The following is a 22,240-nucleotide window of genomic DNA, read 5'->3' as shown; positions in this document are numbered from 1 at the left end:
GTGTCCCTCACCTTCGGCAGACTGCATTTAAAGTTGCTTTATCCTTTCTAAGTTTGTGTGTGCTGGAATCTTTATCTGGGATTTTCACAGTTTTAGGATAGACTGTTAGCATTTTTATTTGAATAAATATAAATTCATTTGGCCTGGAAAACAACTGTGTAGGGGGTTTTTGTTTGTTTTTTAAAATCACCACAGAGAAGCAACGGCTGGTGTCCAGGAACACCATCCTGGTACTTCAGACTAAAGAAGCCCAAAGTTTTCACTCATCTTGCCCATTCATTTTTAGCCTTCAGCATGTCTTACTGCTTGACTAACTATACAATACTTTGCTTGCTACGAACAGGCATTTTTTCCTCACATTTCCATTTAGTGTTCTTGCAGAACATGAAAAGACCACCTTTCCAGAAATCACATCAGTAAAAGTCTTAATTGTGTTACATAAGAGAAAGATTATCATAATAAGAACAATCCCCCACAGTATGAACCTGTGACTCTGCTCCCTCTGACAATTTGTAATCTAGTTCTCTTAAAAAAAAAAAAAAAAAAAAAAAAAAGTGATAGTTTACTAGCTCAGTTCAGGTTTTGTTTTCCTTGCACAGCTCTTCATCCATCCGTCAGCTGCTGCCAGACATTGGACATCTGACCATGAGAGAGGAGAATGCAGTCAAAGCCGATTATTAGCTACATCCAAGGGACTGGAATGTCAGTGACTGATCCTAATACATTCATGAGGAAGGAAAGAAACTGAGGCTTGAAGGAGACATATTCTTAACACTGGAATACTAAAATATGGTAGCCTCACTTCTGTAAAAGCTCCCTCTTTGCTCAGTTCATTTACATTATGTGTCATCTTATATACTCAATAGGAGGCTGTTACAACATATATAAACACATAAAACCATATTTTAATACAGTATGTAAAAAGAAATCCCTGGATACTGAACAACTGAAACTGAAAGATGGAAGAGAGAAAGGTATATTTATCCTTTTGGAGCGAAGAGGTTTTTTTTTTTAAATCATGTTAAAAATCATAGAGGACATGGAAATTCATTTTCCTGCTTAATTCTGTCAACGTTTTTTTCCTCTGACAGCTATACATGTTTATCTTGTTTTTGTATAAGATGAGCAATTCCTCTCTGAAAACAGAAGATTTATGAAACATACATTTACAGTAAACTTATAACTCTGGTTGGTACTGGAGAAGCAGCTGGGAAGATCCGAGGCTTTACTATCTCAAGAGAAACTTTGACACCACAGCCAGGCTTTTACGCATTCGTCCCCTAACAGAGATAGGCAGCTTCCTCCCAGAAATGCATGATTGCCTCTGTTCATTAGCTGCTTGACTGCCAGGGAACAGAACAGGAAACTTTGAGGATGTCAAGTTTTTCCCTGTATCAAATGTGAAATGGTAGGAGGGAAAAAAAAAAATCATGCCTTTTTCATTCCTAAATCTATCAGTCCAGTTTTGTCTCTTTGGATCTGAAAAATTTTCATCACAACCTCATTCCCAGTACCACCTCTAGACTCTCCAACCCCTTTGTCCTGAAGCCCCCAAACTCCAGGAGACGGATAAGCAGTGTGGAAGGTCCCCTACTCAAGGATGAGCCTGTGGTCTACTCTGAACACATCACAGCTACTGCTGTTTAGAGAATCTGAGGTTGTCAGAGAGAAGGAATTCCAGTTCAACAGTATCATCAGTGGTCTCTACTGGTACATTACTCTTTTCCACAGAGGGTGAGTAATTCCATACTTCATGTCTCGAAGCTAATATCCTTGAAGTCCCATTGCAAGAACATGCCTCTGGTTGTCTGATGCTGTCTGAGCAAACACGGTTTGGATGGTAAATGCCTGGACAGGAATTTGGTTGGCAATGACTAGGGACATAGTATTTACTTGCCACTGGACTTGATTCTATTTGATTATGAAAAGGATTATTAGCCATGCAACAGGTCGGGAGACAGTTATTATTTTTGAATCCATGATGAAGGCCTAATTTCGCAATAAGGGGCTTCCCAACATTAACTTCCTTTCTTTCATCCATTGTATCTTCTATTCCTGGATACTCATAGTGCAAGCAAACAGTGAAGATCAAGTGTTCCTGCAAGGGGGGGGGGCGGGGAGGAGAAAAAGACAAAAAACCTGTTACACTTCCACACTTCCTCCCCAGATAAACAATATAGGAAACACTTAAAGAGGCATAGTCTACTGGAGAAGGAGACTAACCTTTTTAGGAGCTAAAGACACATATTAGGCAAGACTTGTTTACTGAGGACCTCTTTTGGTTAATACTTGCTCACCTGATAGTCTTTACTTCTAGAAGCACTTATATTACACCAGCTGCCAAAAGCACTGAAGAAGAGGTACCAAGTGATGTCCAGCACAGATGTTCATGACACAAAGATACAGAGATAAACTTAGCAGTGCCACAGTACGTTGAAGTGGGAACCTTTCAAAAACTGCATGCCCAAGAGCACAGGTTGGAATGGAAGGAGATGATACGTAACATTTTCATCTCCTACTAATGACTTTGTAAGACGCAAATCTGCTTCAGGTCACATTCTTCTTATACTACAGGGGATAGGAACATCCCCACAGTGTGTAAGAGGTGATCTTCACAAAAATAATCATCGTGTCAAAGTTCAGTATGGGCCTAGAAAATACAAAGTGCCTTGCACGATGGTATCAGGATTGCATATTCATTGATTCCCTGGCTTTTATTTTTCAGCTAAGCAACTGATGTCACTAAATTGTGCTATTAGCCATTCTTTCCCTCCAAAGAACATGTTACTTATTAAGCAGACAATACACAGCTACCTCAACAGAACTGCAAAGCAACATGACTAATCTAAATTATCTGAACAAACTTGTGAGGAATAATATATATTAACCCTTAGTTTCTGCAGTGAACTTAGCCTGGTGTAGAGGCAGTGTTTGGGAAGGTCTTTTGATACTAAATAGCTTCCAGTTTCCTCAGGAGTTCCCTTATTGGCCTCTTTAGGATCCACATCCAGGTCCTGTTGCAAGAAAAAAATGAAAACTTAATTGAAGGCACAGAATTTGTAGATCATAAAATAGTTAGCAGTATTTCTTTATAAAAAGTCAGCACTTTCTTCTTCTTAAAAAGAAAGAAACCATCAATCTTGGATTACTTGCAAAAGCTGCTGAAATCACTGTTAGTCACAGGCAGAAGGGGTTACATTTGAGCAGGTTACCCTCTTTTGCTGATGGTTCCTGTCAAACTTGCTGTGCTTGCTTCAGGGTTGCTCTTTTTTACCTAACTTCTGCTATGAAGTACAGTACTACAACACTAATTCTGTGGGCTAAAAATACATGTATTTATTATGCACATTAACTCAAGTATTTTATTCATAAAGCATCGGAAGTGTCCTGTTTATTCTATCTAAAAAGGTTTTCTGCCACATGTCCTCTTTCATAGACATCAGAAAAGAAGGCTTTTTGCCCCAAGGAGCTTTCTGTTTTACTCGTATCCTTCACTTTACTGTGATCAGCTGAGTAACATCAATGGAACTGGACGGGATCACCCAGGTGCAAAGAACTGTAAAACTCAAGCCTGAGAAACCTTGTCCTGCAAGGTAGGTGTGGCCTCAGCTCACACAGGAGCTACTGACATTTAACTTTTTCAATTAAATATAACAAATACTTGATATTAGACAATGAAAAACAAAGGAGACTTTGAAAAAGATGACCCCAGATTCATTTTAATGTATTTTTACGTATATTAAAAATATGCATTAAAAAAAAGTGTGTCTGTACAGACACACACATGTAAGCACCTGATTTCAAGAGTTTAGACTCATTTTATTACAAAAGATGAAGTTTGACATGGACAGACCAGACAGTTTTCAACTTCATTGAGAGATCACCGAGACACCGATAGGAAGCACTTACGAGTGCGAAGTCTGTAACGTAGGCTCTGCAAACTACTATTTCAGGTGGCTTCTTTACTATTCGCGTGTAGATTATCATGACATTGGAAAACTCAGCTGCAAACCCCAACTGAATCTGAACACCACATTTGAATTCAAGATACATGCTTTCTGGAAGCTCTGCAAATAAATAACACGTCATTACATTCTAAATAAAACTTAGCAGATGTATCTTCTATTTTTTTAATTTTGTTTTTAAATTCAAAAGTTTTAAAAGGTATGGACCCCTTCCTCTTGCCCTCCCTCTACCTCTCACTTACATATTCACACTGAAGCAAACCAGGTTAGAAGCTAACCAGGCAGCAACGCTACTTGCTAGGAGCATGCGGTAACTGGCAGACGCTGCCAGGGAGAGCTGACTCAACTGCTGCTTCGCAAGTTTCTTTCCAATCTCTGTGCAACTAGCGAGGCAACGTTTACTGTAATGAGGATAGAGCTTACCGACTCAAGAATTTGTTTATGTACCTGTAATCAAATCAGTAAGGTTAATATGGTATATATCTAATATATAGGAGACACAGCTATAGCATTATAAGAACCTTTGCATTTGACAGCAGAACAAGTTTCAGGTTCATTTTTTTCCTTTCACAACCTATGCACACATTCACAAAGCCTAGCCCGCAGCATTTTTCTTCTTTGTATTTTGGACCTTTCTCAATCCATAGGAATATATCTGAAAGTGCTCAAGGGTCAATGACATCATTCTGTGTCTGTATGCTTTGCACTGATTCTTCCACTCCCACTGGAAGCGGATTATTTAACATTATCATGGATGTACGCTTATACAAATATAAAGGTTATTCTCTTCCCAAATTCCAAACATATTCTCTTCTATGCATGGCTTGAAACAAATAAACCATAAGATAACATTATCTCTTTATAGTTTCTGTTTTGCACTTCAACCATTTAACAAACAAGAATTAAGGGCTTGATTCCACAAATAAAAATCTACATCTGTGAAAGAGTCTGCCTACATGCCTAGTTGTCTTAAAAATGCCACCCTTGACCCTCTGCCCAATCTGTCAAAGAAATTTTAAAATGTACTCCAACATATTCAGGTGAAAAAGATAAAAAGGTCTTAAACCCCACTGCCCTTCTTAAAAGAAGTCTAGAAAGCCTGGAACTGATCTCATCCTTGTTTTAGTTTTCTTGGCTGCATACATTGAAAACTTTTCATCATGCACTTTTATCACACAGTTCACCTGGCTGTTTTAGGTGATGACTTTAGAATGAGATTAATGATGTCTTCAAAGTGTCATTGTTAGACACAAACAGATTAGTGGGAGATCATCCCAGGAGGCAGACATCATAGAAGTCTCCCCTACAGTGTTTGAGTGGTCTTAAATATACTTACCCAGGATGAATTCTGCATGTCACCTTGTTCATTATAATCTCATGTAGAGGTAAACCCAACACAACAATTTCCAAGATCCGAACATACTAATGAAAATTCAGATAGGAACTTGAATTCCTTCCATTTCCATTCAATATCACAGCCCACAGACTAGAGAGTATTAAGGAAGGACATCCTCTTATTTTTCCCATTGTGCCAGGAGGATCATCTAAAAGTAGACTGTACTATACCATGAGCTTTGGCCCACTGTAGGTTCCGTGCCAGAGACTCTGCAGAAGAGATGGTTTGTTGAATAGGATCGGTTAATGCCCTTTTCTCAGACAAACTGCTGCGGATCTCCAAAGCTTGCTTGCCTTTGGTAAGGTGACACTTGCCCATATCTAAAAATAAGATGCATATAGTTTCTCTCAAAATCAGTGCTGCTGAAATTCTAACTAAAGTACATCACTGCAGTGTTGGCTGGTTGCTATGGTTATGCCACTGTCAGCACTTCCGTAAAAACTTGTAGTTTCAGAAGTATTCATTGCTCAGCTACTCATTCACTTCAGGCTAAAACGGCATGCCAGATGCCTGCAGGGAATCTTGAGGGTTCTGCATGTGTCCTAGTCAACATGCTCACATGTTTTTCAAAACCAGTTCAAGCAATATCACAGCTCTGGTTCAGTAAGGTCCTAATTAAAGTGACTAATCTCAGGAATGTGAATACCACCATTGGAGGGGATTTCTAAAGAACTGGGGGCAAGTGGAGTATTTTAGGGGCCAATACTGTTTATTTAACATCACTAATGACCTGGAGAACAGGACAGAGTGCACACTCAGCAAGTCTGCAGATGATTAAGAACTGAGAGGACTGGCTGATACACCAGAGGGTTGTGCTGCCATTCAGAGGGACCTGTACAGGCTGTAGGACTGGGCAGAGAGGAATCTCATGAAGTTCAACAATGGGAAACACCGAGTCCTGCACCTGGGCAGGAATAATCCCATGCACCAGTACAGAAAGGGGACCAACTCGCTGGAAAGCAGCTCTGCAGAGAAGGACCTTGGGGACCTGGTGGACATGAAGCTGATCGTGAGCCAGCAACGCATTCCTGTGGCAAAGGCAGCCAACAGGAACAGCATTGCCAGCAGGCCAAGGGAGGTGATCCTTCATCTCTGGGCAGCACTGGTGAGGCCACATCTGGAGTGCTGGGTCCAGTGCTGGGCTCACCAGTACAAGAATGACATGTACATACTGCAGAGAGTGCAGTGAAGGGTCACTGCAGAGATGAGGGGCCTGGGACACCTCTCATATGAGAGAAGTATGAGGCAACTGGAGTATCCTTCCTATGAGGAGATGCTGAGAGAGCTGAGACTGTTTAGACTGGAGAGAATGTGGCTCAAGGGACTTATCAATGTGTATAAATACTTGACGAGGGAAAGTAGAATAGACAGAGCCAGACTCTTTTCAGTTAAGGCCAGTGACAGTACAAGAGGAAGCAGGCAAAACCTGAAATAGAGAAAATTCCACTTAACCATAAGGAACAACTTTTTACTCTAAGGGTGATCAAACACTGGGACAGGTTGTGCAGGGAGACTGTGGAGTCTCCATCCTTGGAGACATTCAAAACCCACGTGGACAAGGTCCTGAGCAACCGGCTCTAGTTTACTCTGCTTTGAGCAACAGGGTTGGACTTGACAATCTCCAGAGGTCCTTTCCAACTTTAACCAGTCTGCGATTTAAACTTACTCCAGTTTATTAGGGTTTCCCTATATTTAGTTCAGTTACATTTAAAGGTCACATTTTCAGATAGTTTTGCTGCATGCAGAAAGTAAAAACCTATGGCCTGCAAAGTGAATTAAAAAAATGCTGGAAAATTTCCGTTTACGAGTTCATAAAAAAATGAAATAATGAAGGCCATTTGCATGGAACACTTTGAACATGAACACTCCTCTGGAACATTTTCAAGTGTCATCTGTGCACCAATGTACTCACTAACACCCAATATCTGGTAATACTAACAACAATGCTTGTCATGTTGCCTGACAAATCAATCTTTCTCTCCACTCTGAGTTCAAGAATGAGATAAGTAATAGGTCACATGTCAGAACATCTACAGCATGTGACATTAACCTGGCAGTACAGATGAAGCAATAAGAGCCAGTTGTATTTTACAGGACATTTGGGGAAGTGTAGGGAAAATGGGTGCTGGCAGAATTGTGACGTGTTCTTATGGGGAAGGCACGAAGGTGGGGGGAAGAGGAGAGAGAAATCTCAGAGAACACTAAGCCACTTAAGAACACCCAAAAGCAATGACAAAAAGGATGAGGGGAGGAAGAGTGTGAGAATATTTTTGGATATTTGTTCATTATAAAATTTGTTAACTTCTTATGCAAGTTGAAAGACTGATTGGTCTGTTCTGCTCCTACTCCTGCTTTGAACAGGCTGACAATGGGAGAACGCAGGATAAAAACTAAAGGCTTAGTATATACATATGCTACAGACATAGTATTGATGCTAGGATGAGTGGATTACAGGGTTCTCTTTTCACAAAACAGTAACAGTCAGAATGTCCCAGAAGGCAAGAAAGATGAAGGAAAGGGAAGATATTGGGGCCTGCTTCAAAACAAAGAATTTCAGGAACGATGGCTTAATGAATTGGGGCCTAAATACAGCAGCTGGTGAACATCCAGCAGGAGCTTTATCAGAGCTTCTGCCAGGCTTTCAGGAACCACAGCCAGAGCTAGCTGCAAACGAGAGGACAGCAAGTCCTCAAACTCTTCCTTCGTAGGCAATGGCAAAACTGAGTAGTACTGTAAGCAAATAAAAAGTACAAATCTTAATGCAAAAGCACTCTGCTTGACTGCACCAGGCAAAAGAAGAAAAACAGATCACCCTGGGAGTGTGTGTGGGGGAATCAACTTCAGCCCTAGGCTTTGGAATAATCATTTTAGTTTTACCATCTACAGGTCCTATTTCTTCAGGATAATTCTGAGATCTTCTGAAATTTTATTTAACTTTTCACAGAAACTTCATGGAAAGTTTAACAGATAAGACTGAAAATACAGAATGGTGAGTTTGTTTTACGGGATCTAGTCAAGCAGCACACCAACTATAAGCAAAAAGACAGAGAATATATATGAGAATATAAACCAGACAAACAAGCAAACGGTAACCAAGAACCATCACACTTCAATTTACATCCTGGGGCTATGCTGCCTTCCTATTGCCATCTATTTGACATAAATTCCATAAATTCCATTATATTTCAGCTAGTCAACCAATGATCTCTTCCCTTTCCTCAGCAGAGCACGGACAGAAGCTCTGTTGGTTTAACCTTTGCATTTCATTTTCAACAGTCTGACCCGTTGACAGCAGAACTTTACTGTGCATTTAGGATCCTCTTGGATTTTTTTCTGCTTTTTGGGTCCCTGTCACAAGACAGACTGGGCAAAATTCCAAGACCTGCAGTTGCACCAAGGACACTGGAAACCACAGCAGAACTTGGCTGATTACGTACATTACCTACAAATAACAGAATCTTACACAGACAGTTCTTTGTTAATGGCCGTATCTATTCTTCTATGTTTTGAGCAAATGTTTGCACAGACGCAATACATTTTCCCTCAACAGTTTTCACTTTAGCCCTTCTCCCATCAATTATAAAAGACAACTACTGAACCAGGCATATTAAAACCGTGGATTGCCCTTTATAGTGCACTTACACCCTTTGATAGAGCGCAAATAATTATCATCACTATAGCACTCTTTGAGGTAGGTAGGACTCAGTTAATTGTTTAAACAAATGTGAAAATGACTGGACTACCACTAGCAGCTGACAAATAAGACAGAAGAGTAATTTCTGTGGATGGACAATTCAAAGCACCATGCCGAAAGACATTCAGAGCAAATAAGGCTCACTAAAAAGGAGAGTATAAAATTGATCACTATTAAAGAAGCTCAAATCCCTTTATAATATCATGATCTTTGTTAATCTGTTGCCTAGTAGCACCTGCTTCTTGATAAAAGCTGCTATTTCAACAAAATGCAACAAGAGCGAGCTTAAAGTAGCATAACACATTCACCATGAGAAGAATGACATTTAAGGAAGTAAGTTTTTAGTAATGCAGGCTGAGAAGACTGTTAGTGCAGTAAGTTGGAGTTCACCTTCTGCAACCTCATCAAGCAGTACAGTAATCTTTTTGTCTTCTAACAAACGGTCCTTCAAGAACTTCATGAAGATTCCATTGGCCAACCCCAACTGCTGAATTTCAAAAGCTTCTGCTCCTTGGCACCTATGAGATCACCAATATCAGACAAGGAAAAAACACTGAAACATCTGCATGATGAAGATCAACATGAGAACAAAAGGAGTAAAGTTATGTTGGGAATGGGGGAAAGAAACCCTACAATTTGAAACCCAGGTTGTGTCTAAGGCCAACCTGCTCCTCATGTTCATTTGTGAGCAACTCATTCTGGGAAGATTTCACTTACAGTCAAGCCACAGACCAGAGCTGATGTCAAACTGTTTATATGAGCTTATATTTCTCATAGAAGACTTCATTAAAGCTCTTGGCTACTTCTATTCAACAGCTTTTGCACTTGACTTGAAAACTGACATAGTTTATTTAGCTTTGTGCTTAAGTAACCTCTTCAAATATTTTCAATTGCAGTTGTAACTTTATTCTTTACACCTAGAATAAGAAACACAGGGGCCAATCTATATGCTACTCCTCGAAAAATTCATTAATTTATACTTCTAACACATTTTTTCCTAGAAATTTAACTTGCAGAGGAGACACATGACGGAAGAGGGTACAGCATGGAGGTTATAGTTCATCAACTGCTCCACAGTACTTGACCTTCTGTACAAGCTCACAGTGCAGTAAGTACCATTAGGAACACACAGGACGTAACCCCCCCTTCCCCATCAGCACAAAGAAACAGAACATTATGGGTCTGAGGGTAAAATTTGCTTTTTTCTTCTCTGTATGTTTTTCATCTCAAATAACACTTAGATGAGTAGAGCACTCCTACAAGTAACCATTAGAAAACGATCACGAACACTGTCCAGCAGTTTGTGGTTTGCTGAACGCCGTTCTCTCACTGGCATTACCCTACATCTGAACGGGAACGCTAAATACTGGGAATCACTACACATGCATTTCCACAGTCAGTTAGACTGTGGAATGATTCAAAGAATGAAGTAAAAAAGATAGTATGAGGACACAGATATGGATATAAATTACTGGTCCTTCAACACCACAGTTAGTATTGTTCTGTAAAAGATTAGCTATACAATCTCAGTGGTCACTTCTGGCTTCAAAACCTCTATGGCATAGCAGGAGAAAAATTTCCTTACGTTGCATATCCAAAAACAATGTTGGCTGTAACCTTCAGAGCATCTAAGATAAGAATTGTGTCATCATATTCATTTCTGCAATAAATGGAAACACAAAAAAGTAAAATAATAATGGTAACAAACCTACAGTTGTTCAAAATACCGAAACAGCATAGTTCAGAAACAGTAATTTTTTTTCTCTCCTACAATTCTGGAATGAATCCTGACTGCTAAAAGACAAAAATCAGCATCATCAACGCTCTTAATGAAGACAATGTAAAGACACAGTCAGATACCAGGCATTACCCAGATGAGGGCATGCTATATTAACCAATATAGAGTTTGGCTACAATCTCTTCAAAAGTGATTTATGATAACTAGTGATTTTAGGTTATAACAAAAACTATATGAATTTTTAAAATTTTTTTTTTTTTCAAAACATGGTGTCTGCATAGTTAACATGAGGCTTATGTAGCAGTATTTTCTATTTGGACAGCAGATTGTGAAGCTGAATTGGGTCACTGGCATTTCATTAGCGGTGAAGTTTAGAGGCTCTACAAACACTAAAGCACTAGCAATGTTCTATTATGAAACATTCCTTAGAGACCAATTTTCAGAAGTACTGACTGAAGAGCTGATTTCAAGTGCAAGTTTAATCGGGCATAGTAGTCTCTTAACATGGAAAGAAAATAGTACTTTGTTTAGAAAAATCCAATAAACCAGTTGATTTTTAAGCTCTAAATAAAGATACAACAGCCCCAGCATAAAAGCAGTCCACAAAATCCATGCCTCTGAAGAGTTCTAAACTAAGCACTTCACTTGAGCCTTTCTGTCAAATTAACATGCCTTTGATCATATGGATTCTCCTTCCTCCCTGTAATGATGAACATGGTTAATGATGCAAGGGGAAAGGGTCATTTTTCTTCTTTAAGATGCCAGATTTCACTCTTATCCAGCAAGACTGATGCTTTATAACTTTTAAACAACAACAAAAAATAGAAGTAATAATTGTCATTCAAATCAGGAGGCAAGTATCTGCCCATGGAAACAGAAAGTCTAATCACCAGCTTCACACTTCCATCCAAGGCCAAAGGCAAAATCAGTCTATGAATGAATCCTATTGACTTTAAAAGCACTCAGGTGCAGACTGTGAATTCTCAGAACCATGAACTTTCAAGTACAGTGTATTCTCAGCCTAGAATAAAGATTTCTCCTCAGCGTGAAGTCCAGCTTTCTCTCAAGATCCCTTGTTATTCTCTCAAAGTGGCTGTTCCGTTTTATTTGTTCGTTTTTAAAATAGGCTCAGTTTTAATCTGTTGCTGCAGTGAATAAACTGAACTTCACAATCAGTTCCCAAAACTACAGTCATTATACCCTCTCCCTCTATCGTGAAGCAAAACCAACCCTCAAACATCTAATGTCAGTTCTCACCACTCACAAATTATGAGATTGTACCTTTTCCGACACATATCCAGTAGGAATACATTAAGTCCCGTCTCTTTTTCCTGCATTAGTTTGAGGATGTTCTGCACGCACAGACAGTTTGCAGATCGGTAGGGATTTGGAGCATCAATAGGAACCATGAAACTGTTTCCATAGTTTTCGTAGCCATGGCCAGCATAGTATAACAAACCTGAGAGGTCAAAATGTACGTGACTGAAAACACAGTTCAAGAGTACATTGGAACATTTCTATAAATTTTAGCGTGGTCCAAAACTTCATGCAGTATGTCCATGCTATGTGTCTGTGGGAGATTAAGATCATTCAAGCTACTCCAAGCAGGTTTTTTTATACTGATATGCCTTTGTTAATACAGGAAGGAAGGGGACGTTGGGGGAGAACCACATTAACATGACCTTCACAATATGCAGACACGACAATTTAAAAAAACCCTAAACACTCACTCATGCAATAGAATCAATTAGATATTTGCATTAAACACACTAAGTTAAATACTTTTAAAATGCTTCAAGTAGAGTTATGATCTCTAACAGAAATAACCTGTTATGTACGATATACAACCCACAGATATGAACAAGGAAATGTGCCAACTGTGAAACATGTTGTCCACACGTGCAATTACAAAGCTTTGAGTAGCAGCGAGTCAGAGCAGATTTTATAGACAGAAAAAAAATAATGCTGAACAGTTTGGATGGATCTTTTTTTTTTAATGAGAGATGCTGTCATCTTTAAAATTATTGTCCTTTAATTTTTTTTATTTTTTTTTTTTTACTTACCATTAATCATTGGTAATTCTTAAAAGTACTTTAACTAGAAAAAAATCAGAGAAAAACCTTGCTTGCAATATGAGAACATTTTGCAAGTTTTTAGTTTTGCTGATTCCTCTGTACAGTCAGTTTCTCCATTTGTTTTTGTCTTTTTTTATAGAGAGATAAGAAATATTTTTACATTTGGGGGGTGTGTGTGTGCGTGAAGATTATTCCATGATCATGCTTGGTGGGACTCTAGGACTCCAGAGCACATTCCCATTACCAAACTATCAACAACTCATTTTTAGTTGATTGCATCTACGTCTCTTTACAGTTACAGACTCATGACTCTTGTAGGTCTACTAAACAAAAAAATGCTTTGCATGCTTACCTAGACACAAAAGATGATCCCACAATCATCATGTAGACAACAGTCTACAATATTTTAAGATTTAAAATCTTCAATAAAACACAGAATAGTTTTGTATAAAGAAAACATATCGTGGAATTAAAAAAAGCTTTTCTTAACCCTGAAAAAGGGAACTGCAACCTAGGGTTTAGATTTTAATTACATGAATAAAAATGTCAACTATTAAAGTCATATCAATTTGCAGTAAGATTAGACAATCTTAGCATTAATAAGCTCCACTGCCATAAAATGCAGTTACCAGAAGCTTGTATGATTAAATGGAATTTTCCTATTGTCTGTTCCCAGTGCTGGTTTTGCTTATCTATGGCAAATTCCATCTTCTAAAAAGAATTTTTATTTATCTATACAAAGCAGTCTATGGGTCAGATCTTCAATTAGTATATAGTGCTGCAGGTGAATAAAAGTCAACACAGATATGACAATTTATGCTAACTGGAGATATGGGCTTGTTAAGTCATTATTCTTACTAAAAATAGCTGTGAAATTTATGTCACTACAAAACTTGAATATTCAGAAAAAACAAACTAAGCCTTACCCTAACATACTAAAATGATTTACAGTTAAATCAGCTTGTGTAGGCAGCTACGCTAGATGTTTTTACCTTTCCCTTACAGATAGCTACAACAAATGAGAAGACTTCTCTCACATAGCCCTGCACTTTTTGTAAAGGAATACCAAGATATAACTATAGCCCTTCAAACTAAGCCTTTGGTTCTCTTTTACTTGTAAGCTCTCAAGTCATTAACAACTATGCCAGGACCTCGCAAACTGCTCCATTCAATCAAGAGTGCTCAATTTCTTTTTATGGGAAACATGCATAGTCAAGATAAGCAGCCAGCAATGCATACAGATAAACTCCAGGATGCAAGGCTTCACTTAAAGAAAGAGCCTAATGGTTATTCATCTCCCAGAGTCTTGGAAAATGGCAACAGCTTTATTCAATTAAAAGTCAGATTTCTAAAGGGCACAGAATTTAAAGTGTATGATTAAAAACCTAAACAAAGAAAGGTACTGTTGGGCTATTTATAAGATTCCAAGGGTTACCTGAGAGTGGGTAGTTTCAAGAGAGTTAAAAATGAAGTTAAGCACCAAGTGCATGACTCCATGTCAGGTCCTAAGTTAAAAGGAAACTCTTAAATTTGATTTCCACAGAGTTTGGATCTGGACCTAAATCAAGGTTATATTTGAGATTATATGTATCTGAGTGTATGTTAGATAAGTAATTGGACTGACTGAAGGAAATAAGTCTCTTTAATGTAAAGCACGATTTATCAGAGTATTTCCTCAATGAATAGAAATATTTCAGAAATAACAACTACATTTCTTTTATATCCTTGGCAGATGACTGTGCTATGCTTATTTGATGAGTACTTGCAATAGTTAATATGTTGAGCTCAAGATCAGAAATAAATGTCTGCATACCCAGAGTAAGTAGCGTAAACACGTTTGGCAGGCCTCGTTAGACACTTTGACACAACAATTTTAAGTAGGCTCAAGTTCCTCATAGACGACAGCATTTAAGTGATATTTGCCTCCCTGTCTTGCTTTCTCTCTCTCTCTCTTTTTTTCCTCTTTAAAGAAAGCAGCCTAATTTTTTTTAGCCTTTAAAACATATGGGTCTATGCTTTTACCCTTTGTGGGATACAATATTAATTTCACCCTACATTTAGAACAACATAAACTAAGACATTAGAGGAGACAATCATCATCACTTTGTTTACTACTCCTGCTCTTAAGGAACAGTATCTGAAATGCCACTTTCCTGGCAGTAAGCAAGAATTACACAATGTCATATTAGACATCATGAATATGTGTAACAAGGACTAAACAGAAGTATCCGCTGTGCCTCTTCTATTTGGAGCTATGCCCACTAAAAATGCAATAAATCATTATCTATTTGTGCACTGACAGCATCTTTTATATGCTTTAAGCCATTAACAGCCACCATCCAGAAAGAACAAAGTGACCATTTAAATTGAAGTAGTTCTTGCCAAACACTACTGAAAGAATGCTCTGCTTACCTTTCAGAAATATCAACTTGCTGGAAAAACACAACTGCAAAAATATGCCTTATAAGAACTTTCATATGGTGCTGGTGAGAAACTCATTAAAGCCTTTCAGTACTTTATTTTCTAAGTTCATGTCAACAATTATAGAAAAAATTTGAGAAGGTGCAAGAATCTAAAAGCTCACTCAGATATATAAGCACATCTATTTCCCAGGGAACAAAAAAAGAAAACTGCTACCAGAAAGTCTACTAAACTTTACTGCCATAATTAGTCTGCGTGTCATGCAAGTTTTGGCTCTGACATAAATGCCCAAACGTCAGATCAGCAGTTCTGCACAGACAGAGCATCAGGTAACACACCATTAAAAAAGTCATACAGTCATATCGCAAATCAGAAATAATCTGACCTTGTGTTACAAAGAAGAATCAAATAATGTTTCCTTGGGTGGGCATTACTATAGGAATTCTGCAATTTAAATAGGACAACTGGCAGAACATTTTGGTCTCTGTTTAAATAATTTCTGGAGTCGTTTACGCAATCTTAGCTTTTAGAAAAATGACAAAAATAGTGGCAGTCAGCAGCAAACTCCCCAAAGGCCGCCGAAGAACTTTTCTTACACTCCAAGCCAGGCCATTCTAGGCTTTTGCCATGCAAGACATGACAGTTTTTGCTCTGTGCATCAATTCCACCATGCCCTTCCCCAGCTAGCACAGCCACCAGTTCTGTCTTGTGCTTTGGCCCTCAACATCAAGTTTATGCAAGACAAGGAATCCCAATATATGAGTAACCATCTAAGAATCAATGCATATCAGTAGTAGCATACCAGACCCGATTGGTCAGTCATTATCCCAGCAGAAGGCACCTCCTGTGCAGCATGTGGAGGAGAGCTTAAAAATTATTATTAATATTCTATTACAGGTATCTTATAAATGGATGTGTGACTCAAATAACAAAAACTGGGGGGGGGGGGGACGGGGACGACTGTGTTAAACACATCTTTAAGTATGCATACTTTGCTTAAAAACCAATACTGATGAGACGCTGCAGTACAATCATTAAAGTGATGCTGCAATTTAGAGTTGAGCACCTTGGATTTTTGTGGGATGTTTTTCTTAAGTCTCAAGAGTTTAAGAAAAAGGGGGGGGGGAAATAAGAGGGCTGCTGCCTGCTTAAGCGGCATAACCACTACTATTAAGCTTTCCATCTAATGTGCAAAGACACACAGAAAGAATAAATTTTATACTCCATATTCAGACCTTCCACAAAGCTGTGAAACAACAGTTGTACCTGAGTTCTGCCCAAACAGGAATCTTAGTATTCAACTTAGTGAAAAGTCCTTTATTATTGACAACTGCAGTAAGTCAGAACCTGAAGTCCACAGCTCACCAATTTCTCAGTTAATGCCTTTCCTTATGCAAGGTACATTCTGCAAAGGATAACGTGAATTCTTCTGTTTTATTTTACTTCTTTAAAGTGCATAGACATAACTTAAGAGAAGTACATTTTAATTTTACATAAACAAACTTCTTCTAAGTTTGCTTTTTGAAATAGAAATCCAGGTTTGCACAACTTACTGTCACTCCCTGTCAAAGACATTATGAAAAACTCTGTGCTTGCCAGGCCAGTATCACAATAACTGAAAGGAACCAGCAATTCAAAACAAGGATTTCTACTTAACCTGAAAACTTGGCAAAAGAGAAGAGGGCAAAAAAGATTGCATCCAATCTGTTGAGTGTTATGCCCCAACTCTAAAGCACATGTTTTTCTCTTTTTTTCTATACTGCGTATTTTGGTTTGTAACATCTTCGCGAGAGATACGTTTTGCTCCTATGTCCCACTCTCCTGTGCCCCCCCCCCCCCAACACACCTGGTATCAGAGTGCAGCTCCCTGTCAAGGCAAAGAAAAGCACCCCTCTTCCTCCGTTCCTTACAGAGCAGGCGAGCGAGGGCTAAGAGAGCAGAGCAGTCCCTCCCAAAGAGCGCCAGAAGGACGGAAATCCAGAAGGAAAGAGCGTTCTGCAGACATCCAGTAGAAAGACAGGGGATGAACGGAAGGGTCCCACCAGCAAGCCCAGAACATACTCCATGCTGCACTTAGGGCTGTTCCCCACCTCCCCAACAGAAATGCAACCTAGCAGCCCAAGTATGCCAAGGGACTGGCCGGCCCTAACCAAATCATTAACTTGCAAGCACGGGGAAGGAAGGAGGACAACAGAAGTTTACAAAAAGGTCTCCTAAAAGCAGCAAGAACTACTGCCCAAGACTACGTGTAGTCTTGTATACTGCGGTTACATAGTTTTCAACTACTCTGCTGCTAGCTCGTTTCCATAGTACACTAATACAGGCGACACAACAGATTATTCTTGCTCTTGCTTAAAAGACTACTACGAACTTATACTAATGACTTCTTAGTACAAATGTGCATTTTCTGCAGAGTGTGTTGTCAAATATGCTATACGGATGCAGCAGCTTTTAGCAGACAAACACATCAGTACTATCAAATAAAAGAGTGCATTGCAGTTTTAGGCGTGGCTAAAGAAAAAAGTTCAAACATTTTATCTGTTCTAAGAATAAAGAAACAACAACATTTTAACCAAAGTCAAAGGATATGCTGGTGGGTGTTTTTAACTTACTTTTCGCATTCTACATACATGCTATTTACCATTAAGTTTGTTTTGCTATCACATATAGTGAGCTGGCAGAGGCAAATACCAGACGTTCGTGTACTTGATACATCACAAACCTGACCTACTTCAGAAGGGGTATCGCATGTTCTTACCATATACTCCTTTGTCCAGGAGAAGTAAAAATTCATCCACTGCATTTCGCATCTCAGACTCAGTAAGATCCAGCAGAGAAACAACCTTGAAATCCAGCTGTCTTAGCAAATTGGTCAATTCATAGACATCTACCATCGGAGCCTTGAGTTGGGGGTGATTCCAGTAGCTCATATTTCCTATTAACAGAGCTACCTTGTCTGTTGCTGCAAAGACAAAGGAAAAACAAAACCACAGCACATTTATACATCCCATGGATTCAATAACTTTAAATTTAAATTTCTTCTGAAGTGAAAATAGTATCCAATCTCACTTCAGGCACAATATTTTACATGATTTTAAGTGTCATCCTCCATCAACAACACAGCTCAACTCTCTTTTCATCCAAAAACCCAAAAATACATCTCAGCATGGTCTGACAATCTACATACCTGAACCGTGATACATCTCACACGGGATAATCTGTCAAGAAGTGAGTCACTAAGGATACCTCCCATTTCTTTCATTTTTGTGAAAGCACAGACTATTACTGAATTCTCCCATTCCCCCACAGTGTAAGAAGAAATTTAATAAACATGAAAATTCTTATGGCAAGTTGCCAAAGTTATGGCCAGTATGCTTTCCCAAAAACCTCAAATTTTCTTATGCTTCTTAAAAAACAAAAACCCACCACACACAAAAGACCACTTTTCACATCTCCATCTCCCATGTCCCATCTCTCTAAAACACAGTACATTTAGGTGGAAACTTTTACAGGTCAAAGCAAAAAGTCTTTTTTCTGTTTCTTAAAGTTTCTTTTTACTGTTGCTCTGGTTCACCACACTTATACAGAGGTCCAAGAAATTTACAAAATTCGGAGGGAAGTCTACTGATATTCTCATAGTTTGATTTTTCACTTGATTTTAATAAAGTCAGAAATAATTCTGTCATAAGTAAACAAAGCAGCAATGAAAGGGGAAAAAAAGTCACATTGACAGAAATGCTTGAGAGATCACTAGCCTGATTTTTATCCAAAAATTGCACACTAAGTTACAGAAAGGCACTTAGTGTTTCCTCCCTGGTTCGTTACTTCTCCTCTCCAGTAGGAATTATTGTCCCACAGTTCTGGTGGCAAATGAGATCACATGAATGCCCCAAACCTGCTTCAGAGTCAGTACCCCCGCACAGCTAAATCCAGAAGAGAATCTCTGTCCGTAGCCTCAATGTCTAACATTTCACCTCCTTCAAACAAGATGCCTTCAACATTTTTGCAGATGGAAAACCTCCAAGGTCTTGAACAGTGTAAAGTATTTTAAACAGCAGAGATTGAGTGACAGTGGCATACTGTCATTGAAAAACACTTTTAAAAGTACAGTATTTCTAGAAAAGATGAACCAGGACTGGGGAGTACTTACACTCCCTCTCACACTGATGAACCTGAAAGAGTGGTAACATTTTGACAGAGGCCAGCAGTCTTTCCACCTGGTTTAGCATTGATAAGACAACATGCCTGACCACAGTCAAGGCTACCATACAAATTTAAGAATGCAATTAAAAAACCCCAGCAACTATTCTTCATAACACATCTATCCATCTATCTTTATGAGCTTCAGGCTGAAGGATCAGCTCAGGATCCACACGCTGTGCATAGGAAGAGCTGAGCTTGCAGGGACAGCACACCCTTAGCAGACAGACTACCAATCCTTTTTATCACATCGTCCTAATACCACTATCTCCAACTGTTGAAGTATTCAAAGTAATGGAGTAGCACACTGGCTAAGGTCCTGGCCAGAGGAATTTGAAACAGTAAACTGAAACAGATGAGAAGTTGTAGGCGCTCCACAGAGTCACTAAAAATACTGGTGCCCTCACCACAGCTTACTAACTGAAAGGGCATGCAAGCATTATAAAGGACTATAAAAATACACAGAACCCTCCCTTCTTGAAGCTATTTACACACACTACAGTTATTATGCTAGCAGTGGCAGAAGAAGCAAAATCTATTTCCTAGATATGAAATACATACATTCATTACAGCTACAAAACTACTTACCCACAGGTCTGTCATTTGATTGTTCTTGTAGGTCTGCTTGAAATAGATTAAAAGAGCAGATCGTCAGTAACGACAGTCATAGTTGCCAGTGTCAGAAAACGAACTGCGCGTTCCATACAGCCGTAGTCTATTGGTACTGCTTTGCCTAATAACTTACTAGTTTAAGACAAAAAAGGTACTCTTTTTTTTTGTTTGTTTTGGTGGGGTTTGGGGGTGTTGTGTTGTTGTCATTTACCTGATTTCCTTCACCCTCTTCCAGCAAACATAGCCTAATAGGATATGAATAGCTAGTTCTATATATTAAGAAATAATAGATGCTTACAGTATAATTTTGATTCTCTCAAACTGCTCATCAGGATTTTCAGTAACACCCAAACCAGTTTATCCTCTCCAAATGAAATGCAGCCATGCAAGATGGGGGATGCTTAGCAGGGATGACCATCTGTATGTGAAAATTCGTTTATTTTGTACTTCACAGAGGGATGGTAGAGCCCATGCTGTGCCAAGAGGAACAGGTAAGCAATATGCCAAAGTGGTACACTTTGGATAACATGTTATGTATCATGACAGTACCAGTTCAGCAACTAAAACTAAGCCTTGGCAAAAGTAAACATATCTTTGACGTCTAACCCAGGAAATTATATGACCTTTGTGATTTGAAATTTTGGAAACACTGTATTAGGGATAAATCCTTATGGAGTACTATTCCAGATCTACATTTCTATAAGAAACATTACACTGCCTTCAGTGCACATTAGCTCACTCCAACATGAATTTGAGAAATATACGAATCCAACATATCATGGGTGACAGCCAGACACCCTACACCTTTTTCACCATAATCATCTGAAAAAACCAGCAACATACTAAAACTTAGAGTCCAAAGAAGCCACAGACAAGAAAGCAAAAGATAATTCCTTCTGTATTTGTGTAAGTATGCATGCAGTATAAAAGAGCAGCTTTGTGTGATTTTAAAAAGATAATAGCAACCCTATGATTCACTATATTCTTCAAGTTTATTTATTGGAACCAGAAAGTTGTGCTGCTCTTAACATGGTATCTGCCCCTATTAAATCCCCAGTTATAAATACATCCAAACAATGTAACCCAGCTAGGCTTCAGTCATTTGTAACATAAAATGAAGATGCAAAAGTATAACGTTTTTCAAAGCTTATCACTTACCTGGTTTTTGAAGATCACTTAGATCTTCTGTGAAGAAATACACCAATAAAATCATAGTTTAAACAAGAAGCAAATAATAAATTTTTTATTAAGAAAAATGTAATTAAGTGTCATGCCATCGTTAATAGAAGCCAAATGTTAGAAAACAAACTACGTTTCTAAAATACTTTTGGCTTTGCATTTCTGCAAATCTAACCTTTCATATGTTTATTCCACACACAGAGAAAAGAAAATCCTACATCGATATACTAAGCTATACTAGACACAGCATTATAATATAGTAGGTCTCAAAACAAAGGGAGAAACACATACTATGCCTCAATCCCACAGGCATGCAAGCAGCTTGAATGAATAAGGAGCAAGATGTCAAAATCACCCATTTGAAAAATAGATGTTTGAAGACTGCTGCAAAAGCAACATCCTGAGCAAGAAATCTTACTTTGTAAAGCCACATATATTCAGAAAAACTTCAGATACAATTTTCAAACATTCTAAGCTACCACAGGTTTCACCTAACTATTCCGAGAACACTGGAAACTATGGAAAAGAAAAATCATTTATCTGAAGCACCAGAGGTCTCTTAGAGCAGGTCTGCTCCACACAGTAGAGCCCTAGGCAGACTTCTTAAGCCACAAAAGCAGGCTCATCTATCCACGTGGGAGACTGTAGTGACCTGAGGTGACACTACCATAGGTGTTAACGTAGCTTAGTAGCAGAATGATGTTGCATCCAAGCAAACTGTAGGTTGGGTGTAGACCCCCAGAGATAATACAGTGGTTATCTTCTGCTTCAAAGGGTAGTTGAATTACAGGTAACTAGGAGGCTTCTGCATAGCACTCCATCAGGTAATGCGGACACCTCCAAGCCAGAAAAGATGTGAAGGCTCAAAGAGATGATCTGTCTCAGAAGCTATGCCATGGAAGTGGCTGACACTGAAATGCGTGCCACACTTATGTTCCAGTGAGTGACAGTACACAATCC

The 22,240-nt window shown here is 38.7% G+C and overlaps 1 protein-coding gene across 5 annotated transcripts in view; it reads right to left on the bottom strand.

The window, feature by feature from the left end:
• Positions 1–537: 537 nt before the first annotated feature.
• MALT1 (MALT1 paracaspase) overlaps positions 538–22,240 on the bottom strand; it is a 38,075-nt gene continuing 16,372 nt past the window's right edge. For 3 of the 5 annotated variants that reach the window (XM_075489035.1, XM_075489037.1, XM_075489038.1), the window contains 9 exons: positions 20,078–20,113; positions 18,048–18,251; positions 12,075–12,252; positions 10,641–10,715; positions 9,446–9,573; positions 5,532–5,681; positions 3,910–4,067; positions 2,889–3,014; positions 538–2,098 (listed from right to left, as the gene is read on the bottom strand). In XM_075489035.1, coding sequence (XP_075345150.1) covers positions 1,634–2,098; positions 2,889–3,014; positions 3,910–4,067; positions 5,532–5,681; positions 9,446–9,573; positions 10,641–10,715; positions 12,075–12,252; positions 18,048–18,251; positions 20,078–20,113 — 1,520 coding nt within the window. In that variant the 3' untranslated portion in view covers positions 538–1,633. Of the gene's footprint in view, positions 2,099–2,888; positions 3,015–3,909; positions 4,068–5,531; positions 5,682–9,445; positions 9,574–10,640; positions 10,716–12,074; positions 12,253–18,047; positions 18,252–20,077; positions 20,114–21,259; positions 21,287–22,240 lie in introns of all 5 variants that reach the window. The other 2 variants (XM_075489034.1, XM_075489036.1) reach the window with 1 other exon arrangement.

The sequence above is a fragment of the Mycteria americana genome, assembly GCF_035582795.1.
Source record: "Mycteria americana isolate JAX WOST 10 ecotype Jacksonville Zoo and Gardens chromosome Z unlocalized genomic scaffold, USCA_MyAme_1.0 Scaffold_30, whole genome shotgun sequence".
NCBI classification, from domain to species: Eukaryota; Metazoa; Chordata; class Aves; order Ciconiiformes; family Ciconiidae; genus Mycteria; species Mycteria americana.
The sequence above is the reverse complement of the archived record's forward strand: the minus strand, read 5'-3'. Positions and strand labels throughout refer to the sequence as shown.